Source organism: Narcine bancroftii, chromosome 3 (assembly GCF_036971445.1).
Source record: "Narcine bancroftii isolate sNarBan1 chromosome 3, sNarBan1.hap1, whole genome shotgun sequence".
In the NCBI taxonomy this organism is placed as follows: Eukaryota; Metazoa; Chordata; class Chondrichthyes; order Torpediniformes; family Narcinidae; genus Narcine; species Narcine bancroftii.
This window is the reverse complement of record NC_091471.1, coordinates 282,810,358-282,823,598: the sequence shown is the minus strand read 5'-3', so window position 1 is coordinate 282,823,598 and position 13,241 is coordinate 282,810,358. Positions and strand designations below refer to the sequence as shown.

The following is a 13,241-nucleotide window of genomic DNA, read 5'->3' as shown; positions in this document are numbered from 1 at the left end:
CGCCCAATTAACCTAGCAATCCCGCATATTTTTGAGGAAACTTGTCACGAGGAGAAGTACAAACTCCGCGGACAGTGCCGGATTCGAGCACTAGCCCCTGGCACTGAGATAGCATTGTGCTAACCGCTTCACTAATCACGTCACCTGCAGCATCTGCAGTCTCTCTTATTTATCTTGAGGTATGAATATTGTTTCTGTGTGAATGATCCATTCCATAAATCCCCGAATTTTGCGAGTGGCCTAACGTACAGTCCACAAAGGAACTGATCTTAATGTGTGATGATTATTGAACTGCCTTTGGTCTGAATAACCCTAGTTTGACTTACCAAACTGCAACACCTCACACTCAGAGTTGAATTCCATTTGCTACTCCTTGGCCCACCTTCCCAATTGATCTAGATCCTGTTGAACTTGGACTTCCTTCTTTACTTTCCACTGCACCACCAATTTTGTTGTCATCTGCAAATTTACTAAACATGTTCACTACGTTTATAAATTGTCAAAAAAAAGTGAACAACACTGATCTGCAACCGATCACTACCCTCCACTACCACCCTGTCCCCTTTCACTCAATACATTTTTTAATCCAACTGGCCCATTCTCTTTTTATCCCATGTGATTTAACTTCCAATCCAAACTAACCTGTCAATGATGACCCTTGTCAAAGGTCTTGCTAAAATCCATACCCACAACCTCCACCAGTTTTCCCCCATTGATCCTCTTCATTACCTCGAAAAACTATCAGATTTGTGAGAGACAATCGATCACAGACAAAGCCAAGCAGACTTTCTCTACTCATTCCCCACCTATTCAAATACTGGTAGATCTTGTCCCTTCGAATACTCACGGATAAAGGTCATTAGCCTGTAGCTCCCTAGAAATCCATCTTGTTGAACTGCTAGAGTCAATATGAAGACAGGACTGTTATGCAAGGAGATCCAGGACATTAATAAACTAAATCTAGAATATTAAGGATGGCATGCATCCTTAGGTGGGAGCTTGAATGTGCACATTCTCTGGCTCCTCTTTTCCATTCCTTGCAGGTAGAAAAGTTTGGGAAGGGCCAAGAGAAATCTTGCTCCAATGCATTTTTGGAGAGGGTTCTCATTGTGGTCACAGTGACTGCTTTGGTGTAATGAAGGGTAAAGATGACAACAGGCAGGTTGCTTTGTCCTTGTGGGTGTTGGCGCAGAAGTAGGTGAAGAGCTGGAGTTGGGTTAGAGGAATGCAGAATAGAAATCGATGCCAGTACACTTGGCGCAACGCTGTTACAACGCCAGTGACTGGGACCTGGGTTTGAATCTTGCGTGGTCTAAAGAGTTTGTATGTTCTGCTCACATCTACGTGGATTTTCCCCTCAGAGACTCCAGTTTCCTCTCACCATTCAAAATATACTGGAGGTTGTAGGTCAATTGTGTGCAATTGGGAGGCATGGGCCAAAAAAGCCTGTTACCGAGCTGTATATCTAAATAATGAATCTGATACTGAACTAGTATGAGAATTTATAGTCCTAACCAAACAAAGAGCTGACGAAGAAATGAGATGAAATAATTCTCCTTTGCTCTCTGCCGAAAAGAAGGTGGATCCAATCAAGATAGAAAAGTTATCACAAATGGCAGGTAAATAATTTTACATGGTTTTGCGTTCCTGCAATATTTGTCCAGGACTTCCTGAAAGTACCAGCCAGAATGGAGTTTAATCTCATGAGAACTTTTCAAAAGAGGTTTTACAGAAAACTGTTAATGAATAAATCAAAACTAATTTGCATGAGAAAATTAAAATACAAGTAGACATCAAGCACATTGTTTTCAATAATATAGCCATCATTAGTCTGCCTCTTACATGATACATGTTTGATACCAGAATGATAAGAGTTTAAATTACTTGTGTGTATTAATTAGGTTTACACCCTCGTGATTAAGATTTGCTTATCTGTTTGAAGTGCTTACGATGATCAAAGGATTGATAGAATGGACACATTTTCTCTGGTCCAAGTTGTAAATTAGGAGACAATCTAAAAATCAAGTTTATTATCATCTGATTGTACAAGTACAACCTGACGAACAGTGTTCTCCGGTTCTCAGTACAAAACATACAGACGCACACCCAGACATCATAATACATATGCAGAACAAGCATTCAAATGAATATTGTTTTGTACAAATGAGTGTCTTGGATGGTGAGAGCGAGCAGTTCCTTTGGTTGTTCAGCATTCTCACTGCCCGCGGGAAGAAGCTGTCCTCAGCCTGGTGGTACTGGCTCTGATGCTCCTATATCTCTTCCACAAAGGGAGCAGCTGAAAGATGCGCGTGCAGGGTGTAGGGGTCCTCAATGATTTTGCGTGCCCTCTTCAGACAATAATCCCGGTAAATCACGTCCATTCGGGGGGGGGGAAGGCGACTCCAGTGATCCTTTCTGCCCCTCTTATGGTCCTGTGGATTGATCTCTGATCCACTTCTATGAAGCAACTGTACCACACTATGATGCATCCGGCTAGGACGGTCTCGATAGAGCTCCTATAGAAGGTTGACATAATGGCAGCTGGTGGCCTCGCCCACTTCAGTCTTCTCAGGATGTGTAGTCACTGTTGTGCCTTCCTGACAAGTGAGGCGATGTTGAGTGTCCAAAATAGGTCAGTAGTTAAGTGAACTCCAAATAACATCAGAGTTGTTGATGTGTAGTGGAGGGTGGTCATTCCTGGTCCTCCTGAAGTCAGCAATCATCTAAATACAATTCTTTTAATTTTACATTTAGACAAACAGTACGGTAACAGGCCATTTCAGCCCACGAGTCTATGCCTCCCAATGTATACCCAATTAATCTACAAATCTCGGTACATTTTGAACGGTGGGAGGAAACTGGAGCTTCTGGGGAATACCCACGCAGACACAGGGAGAATGAACCATCTCCTTACAGATAGCACAGGAATTGAACCCTAGTCCTGATCACTGTAAAGGTGTTGCACTAACTGCTATGCCAAAAATGCCACCCATCTCCTTTGCCTTGTCCACATTGAGACTCAGGTTGTTACTCTCGCGCCATTTCCCAAGATTTTCTACCTCTTGTTCCTGATGAGGCTACTGTGGTGTCACCTGCAAGCGAGGCAACACTTCACTTGTGAAAATGCATGGGTCATCTACCGTACCCAGTGTCTCCTCTACATCAGAGAGGCTGAATGCAGCCTTTGTTCAGCACTTTTGGCCCAGTCTGCCATCATAGCGAGGATCTTCCAGTGGCCAATTCCCCGCCAACATGTCCATCCATGGTCTCAAGCACTGAAAGACTGAGACACAAATTGGAGGAACGACACCTCGTATTCCATCTGGGTACCCTCTAAATGCATGTCATTTACATCAACTTTTCCAGTTTCTGTTAGCCCACCACCCCATCTATCCCCATGTCTCCTCAGTTTCTTTCTCCTTCGCCCCGTGTCCTTCTCTCAGCTCTGCACGCAGAGCCAACCTGCTCTTTCTCCTAATCAATTCTCTCCTGTTCTCCTACTCCTATCAAATTAAAGCCTTTTATCTATTGGTCTGTGCTCCTTCCCCTCCATTTTTATTTTACTCCTCCCCAGCATTTTAATTCAGGTGCCTGCTTTTTACTCATTCCTTGAAGGGCTCAAGCCCGAAGCGACAGTTATATATCTTTACCTCCTACTAGCGCTGTGAAGCCTGCTGAGTTTCTCCAGCACGTCTGTTTTTACTAACCTAATCGTTAAAAAGCTATAGGGGCAGAATATCCTATGTTAGGATTACTGTCGTGAATTAGCAAACGAGAAACAGCATTTACAGTTCATCCTACCATATCCTTCCCCACCCGACTTACATCCTGTATGTATTTTATGATGCAATTATAATCACACAAAAGAAAAAAGCACTCCTTCCCCACATTTCGTCCTCAGTACTGTTAGTCAATGCTCCCTGATTTTGTATCAATTCTATCGTTCTTTAACCCTTATCCCAATGAGTCATCGGCACCTGACAGGAAACAAGATTTCCTTCCAAGTGATACAACAGAAACACAGGCACCTGCATAAATGCAATTACACTGGTTTTACTACTGGGCTACAAGTTAGCAGTTCTGACAGGTTAAAAGTTTGTCCATTCAAGGAATAATTTCCACTCAAAAAGGAAAAAAAAAGCATTCTTGCTTTACCTGTGTAATCACCAAAGAATTAGCGTTGTTGAAGATTACCCAAGGCAACAGGATGATAAATGACAGGTAGAGCAATGCCAGGTGGAATTTAATCCTGATAATTGCAAAATAATGTACTTTTGGAGGTCAAATAAGGATATGAATCACTGTGCATTGTAAAACCCAAGGAATATTGAGAGGAATAGAAGAACTTTACAAATGGTTAGCCTAACTTACATGAATTTCCTCAACTTTTTAAAGAGCTTGATGCAAGTTTATATTAAAAAAGTAGTGGCAGAATTAAACTATGTTTTATTAAAAATTTGTCATTTAAAAATCTGCAGACATCTACAACATAATAGAGCTTTTGAACAATTGCTCCACACGCTGTCAAAACAAACTTTTACAGAATTCCTCAACCGATCTTTATGTTCTTTCACGAAATAGCAAGCTCTACTCTTGGATGAAAATCAGAAGTTCACATTCAATTATTTTTTAAATCTAAGCTTCACAAAACACCCCCCCCCCCCCCCACCTCATTCAAACCTGCATTCCATGTGGGTTTGGAGAACTTGACTACTGGTTAGAAAGTGAGACGCCATTCAATTCCAGTAACTTGCAAATATACAAAGATTGGGCATGACGACCACAAAGCAAATTTTATTCCACTGTTCATTTCTCCCATTTTATAAGTACAGTGGATTAACACAATAGAAGATTTAATCAGAGAAGGCACCTAAACAACTAAAATACTACATTTAACAAGAAAATCTGCACGTGCTGGGGTCCAGTGCAAAGCAGAAAAGTGCAGGAGAAACTCCACAGGTCAATTTCTCCAGCACTTTTGTATATTGCATTGAAAGTTGAAAACCAAAACATTACTTTTCTTTAAAAAAGAGCCAATCCATTTACAACATTGATGGTCACCAAATGGGACATGTTTGACTGAAATCTTGCCATAATGTGGATTTTTTGGGAGTAGGCCGATTGAAATTTATAAATATTTGCATGAACATTAAAAATAATTTTAAAGTAAAATTACATTTTTCAACTGAACAAACTAGCAAGTGAATGACGGAAATTTGAAATTAAGATTGAAAATGTACAAAATGTTCAGCAGATTTAGCAGTATCGATAGAAAATGAAATAACAGATTGACATTGATATTAGTTAAACCGACTGAGTGTTCAAGAAATTGCTTGCTTTTATTTTCAGCCAACTAATCAACCAAAATACAATGTTTCAAATAATACTTTACAGTTTTATCATTTGGAAATATTACAATCCAATAAACCTCTGAGAAGTCACAAGCCATTTTTATATATTATTACTAAATACTGTAGTGATATCTCCTTTTTTTATAGCTATTGCTTGGCAATCTTTTGGGGAGGGAGATTTTTATTTCAAAGCATTAACCAATGGTGCCACTACAGAAGTTCCAGGATTCCAGCCAAGCAACAAAGCAGCAATGTGATGCTCAACTTGGGGAACGCATTGTAGCACCACTCCCATGGAGTTTTTGTGCTTGACCTTCTCGTTGGGGGCTGGCCACAAGTTTGGGACCTGTGAAAGCGAAGCCAGAGACTAGTGACGACATTGCATCTGGTGGACAACGCACTTTCATTCACCATCCCCTGCACATGGACCAAATGCAAATTAAACTAGCTGCCTAGTTCTGCACAGCATTGAGCTTCTCTTTTTTAAAAAAATTTTCACACTATGAACCATATCAACCAAAATACACACAAACATTTCCCTCTTGAATATACACAGTGTCATTTTCTCCCCTTTTTCACCCCTCCCTTCTTCCTACTCCCCTTCCGATCCATAAACCCATTAAACAATGTCATCACACAATGAAAATAAACAAGAAAATTGTGTCACCTATTTTTTCACACTGGGTCAGTTCATTCTATCATTTTAGGGGATAGAGGTCCACGGTAGGCCCTCTCTATTGTGTTCCATGTACGGTTCCCAATTTTGTTCGAATACTGTGACTTTATTTTTTAAATTATATGTTATTTTTCTCCAATGGAATACATTTATTCATTTCTATGTACCATTGCTGTACTCTCAGGCTCCCTTCTGATTTCCAGGTTGACATTATACATTTTCTTGCTATAGCTAAGGCCATCATAATAAAAAAAATGTGCTTCATCCAGTTTGAAGCCTAGTTCTTTACTTATATTACTTAGAAAGATCTCTGGATTTTTTGGTATGTTGCTTTTTGTGATTTTATTTAATACATGATTTAGATTTTCCCAAAACTTTTCCACTTTCTCACATGCCCAAATTGCATGTACTGTTGTTCCCGTTTCCTTCTTCCAGCGAAAACATCTATCTGATGCTGTTGGGTCCAATTTATTTAACTTTTGAGGCGTGATATATAGCCTGTGTAACCAATTATATTGCATCATGCATAACCTCGTGTTTATTGTATTTCTCATAGTTCCGGAGCATAACTTTTCCCATATTTCATTTTTTAACTTTATGTTTAGATCTTGTTCCCACTTTTGTTTGGGTTTACAGCTTATTTCATCATTCTCTTTCTCTTGCAGCTTGATGTACATGTTTGTTATAAATCTTTTAATTATCATTGTGTCTGTAATCACATATTCAAGGCAGTTTCCTTCTGGTAACATCAGCCTGCTTCCCAATTTGTCCTTTAAGTAGGTTTTCAGTTGGTGGTATGCAAACATTGTACCGTGAGTTATACCATATTTGTACTTCATTTGTTCAAAAGATAATAAATTATTTCCCAAAAAACAATTTTCTATTCTTTTGATCCCTTTTTCTCCCATTCTCTAAAGGAAAGGTTATCTATTGTGAAAGGGATTAGTTGATTTTGCATCATTAATAATTTTGGTAGTTGGTCATTTGTTTTTTCCTTTCTATATGAATCTTCTTCCATATCTTGAGTAAATGGTGCAGTACTGGTGAATTTCTATGTTGCACCAGTTTTTCATCCCACTTATAAAGTATATTTTCTGGTATCTTCTCCCTTATTTTATCTAGCTCTAACCTGGTCCCTTGTTTGATAAAAATCTGATAGATATCTTAATTGTGCTGCTCTATAATAATTCTTAAAGTTTGGTAGCTGTAAGCCCCCTTCTTTGTACCATTCTGTTAATTTATCTAGCGCTATCCTCGGTTTACCCCCTTTCCATAAGAATTTCCTTATTGTTTTCTTTAGCTCATTGAAGAACTTCTCTGCTAAGGGAATTGGTAACAATTGAAATAGGTATTGTATCCTTGTAAGATATTCATTTTAATGCAATTTACCCTTCCTATCAGTGTTTGTGGTAAATCTTTCCAATGTTCTAAGTCATCTTGTAATTTCTTCATTAATGGCTGATAATTTAATTTGTATAGATGGCCTAGATTATTATCTAGTCTAATACTTGGGTATCGGATTGCTTGTGTTTGCCATTTAAATGGTGATTCTTTCTTAAACTCTGTGAAATCCACATTATTCATTGGCATCACTTCACTTTTATTTGCGTTGATCTTGTACCCCAATATTTCTCCATATTCCTTCAATTTCTTATGTAATTCTTTTATTGATAATTCTGGTTCTGTTAAGTATGTCATCTGCAAATAGACTGATTTTATATTTCTTCTCTTTTATTTTTATCCCTTTTATTTTATTTTCTGTTCTTATCAGTTCTGCCAAGGGTTCTATAGCTAAAGCGAACAGTGAGGGAGATAGTGGACATCCCTGCCTAGTTGACCTGCTTAATTTAAATTGGTTCGATATATATCCATTTACTGTCACCTTCACCAATGGTCCCTTATATAATGCTTTTATCCAATTAATATATTTCTCTGGTAGGTTGAACCTTGTAGTACTTTGAATAAATAATTCCATTCTACCCTGTCAAAGGCTTTCTCTGCGTCTAAAGCAGCCACTACTGTTGGCGTCTTATTTCCTTGTACTGCATGGATTAAGTTAATGAACTTACAGATATTATCCATCGTTCGTCTTTTCTTAATAAATCCAGTTTGATCTAGTTTTACTATTTTTGGTACACAGTCGGCCAATCTGTTTGCTAATAGTTTTTCTATTATCTTATAATCTGAGTTAAGTCGAGATATTGGTCTATACGATGCTGGTGTTAGTGGATCTTTCCCCATCTTTGGTATTACTGTAATTATTGCTGTTTTACATGAATCTGGCATGTTTAGCATTGAGCTTCTCCAAGGATTTTGGAGCAACACTTGTCCTGGCAGGTGTAATTTATGAACAGTAAAAAGGATTTGCAGTCAGGATATGAGTCTGTACGCAAAGTACGCTGGAGAAACTCATGCAGCATCTACCTGTTGATTTGGTCCACCACACTTTGTGGACTCCACCAGATCCCAGCATCTGCAGATGGGTGCAACGTAACCTGCCGAGTTGGTCCAGCATGCTTTGTGGACTCCACCAGATGTGATGTAACCTGCGGGTTGGTCCAACATGCTTTGTGGACTGCACTGGATCCCAGGATCTGGAGATGGATGTAACGCAACCTGCAGGTTGATCCAGCACGTTTTGTGTACTACATGAATTCCAGCATCCGCAAGTGGATGTGACATATCCTGCCAAGTTGGTCCAGCACACTGTGTACTTCATCAGATCCCAGAATCTTCAGATGGATGTGATGTAACCTGCAGGTTGGTCCAGCACGTTTTGTGCACTTCACTGGATCTCAGCATCTGCAGGTAGTTGCTGTGTGACCAGCTGAGATACTCCAGCACATTTTTTGTGTGCTGCACTCAACCCCGGCATCTGAGGATTTCTCGTTTACCTTCAGGTTACAAGTCACTCCTTTTAAAACCTCAAATGTCAAGGTTAAGTGGTTATTCACTCTCCTTGGACATCTTCATATTCAGGAACTAGCACTTACAAGGAGCAAATACCACTTCCACTACACAGACCTGAATAGTGTCTCAGTAAAACTGTCAGCAAAACCTTCCACCACTCTGCTGGTAACATAGCAGGACATTGGGCATTAATAAGATAAGCTGGATTGCCCTCTTTTTGTGGAGAGATCAGATTTGGCCATTTTTTGTTGACACTTCCTGGGAATGCAACCGACATCGCTCTAATGGAGTACCTTGGACAAAGATGCGAGTATTTGTGGAGCACTCCTTCAGGACAGGGATTCCACCCGTGGCCTTTGCTGTGAACTGAAGACTGGCTTCTGGGGTGGGGAGGAAGGGACCTCAAGGGGAAACATAAACCATTCCCTTGGAACTCCCAGATGAACTTGACGATGAAAGATTCAAATTCATTGAGCACGATGGACCTTCTTCCTCCTATTACTATTTAATTGCCTCTGCCATTGACCATTGGATGTGGCAGAGCTGATCCAGAGACAGAGTGTTTTCTGCTCTCTGCTACCCACTGCTCCTAATGTTCAGGAAGCTTTGCAGTTTGCATCAAATTGGTTTCTCAGTTTTAGATACTTCTTGTACTATTCCTGGCCCATGGGAACTCATGAGTGAACAAGGATTGGTCCTTAGGATGAGACAGGTATGCAGCAGGTGAAGAGGTTAAAGATTAAAGAAAAGTTTGGAATAGACCTTTCTGGTTGCAAGCAACCTAAATGGGCATCCAGTTTAGAACCGCCAGATTGGATCAGAATCCTCCCCAATGAGCATAATGTGAATCCATTCAGTACAAGTGAAGAGGCCTTCAGCGTGAAGGCAGGAGGGTCTCTCAAGGACTTGCAGCATGTATTGTCACAGACAGGAACGTGTGCAATGCATGGACTCATTGCAGAAAGTTCACAGAGCTTCAATCCTGGGTAATGTCTGTCATAATACCAGCCTGACAGCCAAGTCCTTCAGAGCTCAGCAGTTAGTCATGTCACTGTGCTCAGGTTGTTCCATCCTATTGACGTGTACTCTGCTCACACAGCACCAGATATCAAGGCTTAATCTTGGCCACTCGTGCTGGAGATAGAACCTACTTCCTGTGACCACAATGGGCCTCCTTTGTGAGCTCTAGTTTCTTCTTGAAAGATACTGAGGATGAGGGAGGACAGGAGGATGTTTTCTTGCTTTTGTCTGATCCGATGCCATGACAGTTTGTCCAGTGTGGGCTCTTTCGCCTCACCTTCCTGACTACTGTAAGCATCTATTTTGCTGAATCAGGACACACTTCAAGACCATGTTCCAAGTACACTATATACATGCAGTGTTCTTTCTTCCTTTGAAGCAGCAATCAAGGAATGTTACTTGAGTGGAGAGAGTTTTGCTTGGATATTCCTTTGGCTGAAATGTCTGATGTTATTCACTAGAATGGCTCACACATGAAGGTCTGTCAGCACAGATCAGGAGCTCAACAATCCTGTCAAGTGTAGCATTCCTATCTCCAATTCAGGAAGTCTTGGATTAAATTCCACTTCAAAGATTGGAGTACAAGGACGCAGATACTGTTTGTGACATTTGAGATATTTACTGGACGAATTGCTCGTCTGCTTTCAGAAGTGAATATGAAAATCTCCACGGTAATGTTTCCAAAAAATAAGTTGGGGGAACCATTCCCAACGTCTTGTCCAATATCAACATCACCAGAACAATTTGCAAACACTAGAAATTCTCAGGAGGGGAGGCAGTAGGCCCTTTCAGGTGGCCGGAACAGCCCCTTGCAGCTAAAAACATATTCACCTGACTGCGGCAGAAACGCCGAAGCCAACCATCCTCCGGGAGGGATAATTGGCAGAGTGCAGTCCTTCGCCCATGCACCGGAAATGTGGAGCCGCTGTAAGTAGATTCGATCAGCCCACGACCCAACTCCACACTGCATGACAGCCCCCTTTTCTGCTGGGGAGGGAAGGTCGGCAGAGGTGGCCTGTGGGGGCAGGGGTGGCCTGTGGGGGCAGGGGTGGCCTGTGGGGGCAGGGGTGGCCTGTGGGGGCAGGGGTGGCCTGTGGGGGCAGGGGTGGCCTGTGGGGGCAGGGGTGGCCTGTGGGGGCAGGGGTGGCCTGTGGGGGCAGGGGTGGCCTGTGGGGGCAGGGGTGGCCTGTGGGGGCAGGGGTGGCCTGTGGGGGCAGGGGTGGCCTGTGGGGGCAGGGGTGGCCTGTGGGGGCAGGGGTGGCCTGTGGGGGCAGGGGTGGCCTGTGGGGGCAGGGGTGGCCTGTGGGGGCAGGGGTGGCCTGTGGGGGCAGGGGTGGCCTGTGGGGGCAGGGGTGGCCTGTGGGGGCAGGGGTGGCCTGTGGGGGCAGGGGTGGCCTGTGGGGGCAGGGGTGGCCTGTGGGGGCAGGGGTGGCCTGTGGGGGCAGGGGTGGCCTGTGGGGGCAGGGGTGGCCTGTGGGGGCAGGGGTGGCCTGTGGGGGCAGGGGTGGCCTGTGGGGGCAGGGGTGGCCTGTGGGGGCAGGGGTGGCCTGTGGGGGCAGGGGTGGCCTGTGGGGGCAGGGGTGGCCTGTGGGGGCAGGGGTGGCCTGTGGGGGCAGGGGTGGCCTGTGGGGGCAGGGGTGGCCTGTGGGGGCAGGGGTGGCCTGTGGGGGCAGGGGTGGCCTGTGGGGGCAGGGGTGGCCTGTGGGGGCAGGGGTGGCCTGTGGGGGCAGGGGTGGCCTGTGGGGGCAGGGGTGGCCTGTGGGGGCAGGGGTGGCCTGTGGGGGCAGGGGTGGCCTGTGGGGGGCAGGGGTGGCCTGTGGGGGCAGGGGTGGCCTGTGGGGGCAGGGGTGGCCTGTGGGGGCAGGGGTGGCCTGTGGGGGCAGGGGTGGCCTGTGGGGGCAGGGGTGGCCTGTGGGGGCAGGGGTGGCCTGTGGGGGCAGGGGTGGCCTGTGGGGGCAGGGGTGGCCTGTGGGGGCAGGGGTGGCCTGTGGGGGCAGGGGTGGCCTGTGGGGGCAGGGGTGGCCTGTGGGGGCAGGGGTGGCCTGTGGGGGCAGGGGTGGCCTGTGGGGGCAGGGGTGGCCTGTGGGGGCAGGGGTGGCCTGTGGGGGCAGGGGTGGCCTGTGGGGGCAGGGGTGGCCTGTGGGGGCAGGGGTGGCCTGTGGGGGCAGGGGTGGCCTGTGGGGGCAGGGGTGGCCTGTGGGGGCTGGGGTGGCCTGTGGGGGCTGGGGTGGCCTGTGGGGGCTGGGGTGGCCTGTGGGGGCTGGGGTGGCCTGTGGGGGATGGGGTGGCCTGTGGGGGCTGGGGTGGCCTGTGGGGGCTGGGGTGGCCTGTGGGGGCTGGGGTGGCCTGTGGGGGCTGGGGTGGCCTGTGGGGGCTGGGGTGGCCTGTGGGGGCTGGGGTGGCCTGTGGGGGCTGGGGTGGCCTGTGGGGGCTGGGGTGGCCTGTGGGGGCTGGGGTGGCCTGTGGGGGCTGGGGTGGCCTGTGGGGGCTGGGGTGACCTGTGGGGGCTGGGGTGGCCTGTGGGGGCTGGGGTGGCCTGTGGGGGCAGGGGTGGCCTGTGGGGGCAGGGGTGGCCTGTGGGGGCAGGGGTGGCCTGTGGGGGCAGGGGTGGCCTGTGGGGGCAGGGGTGGCCTGTGGGGGCAGGGGTGGCCTGTGGGGGCAGGGGTGGCCTGTGGGGGCAGGGGTGGCCTGTGGGGGCAGGGGTGGCCTGTGGGGGCAGGGGTGGCCTGTGGGGGCAGGGGTGGCCTGTGGGGGCAGGGGTGGCCTGTGGGGGCAGGGGTGGCCTGTGGGGGCAGGGGTGGCCTGTGGGGGCAGGGGTGGCCTGTGGGGGCTGGGGTGGCCTGTGGGGGCTGGGGTGGCCTGTGGGGGCTGGGGTGGCCTGTGGGGGCAGGGGTGGCCTGTGGGGGCTGGGGTGGCCTGTGGGGGCTGGGGTGGCCTGTGGGGGTTGGGGGCAGGGGTGGCCTGTGGGGGCTGGGGGCAGCCTAGCTGGCTGCTCTCTGCAGCTCAAAACACGGCATAGCAATGGCAGACTTCCCTACCCGTAATCCCCCACACAGCAGGAACTATTGTAGGAAACAGAGTGGTTCCACTTGCATGGGGGATTACGGATAGGGAAGACGGCCATTGCTATGCCGCATATTCATGACGGGTGGCGCTGCGGCACCAGTCAGATCCGGAGGCAACTCTGGATAGGAGACCCTTTCAGGTGGACCAGTTAACGCTACAGCAGCCTTTTAGGGCTGCCATCTGAAAGGTGCGTTTGCAGTTTTAAATCCGCTCCTGTC

At 46.6% G+C, this 13,241-nt stretch overlaps 1 protein-coding gene across 3 annotated transcripts in view; it reads right to left on the bottom strand.

The window, feature by feature from the left end:
• LOC138758860 (dual specificity mitogen-activated protein kinase kinase 3) overlaps window positions 1-13,241 on the bottom strand; it is a 175,184-nt gene that overhangs the window by 86,335 nt on the left and 75,608 nt on the right. Inside the window, exon 2 of one of the 3 annotated variants that reach the window (XM_069928363.1) lies at window positions 848-898. The exons of the other annotated variants lie outside the window; for them this stretch is intronic. Within the exon in view, the coding sequence (XP_069784464.1) occupies window positions 848-898 (51 nt within the window). The remainder of the gene's footprint in view (window positions 1-847; window positions 899-13,241) is intronic. 3 annotated transcript variants of the gene reach the window in all.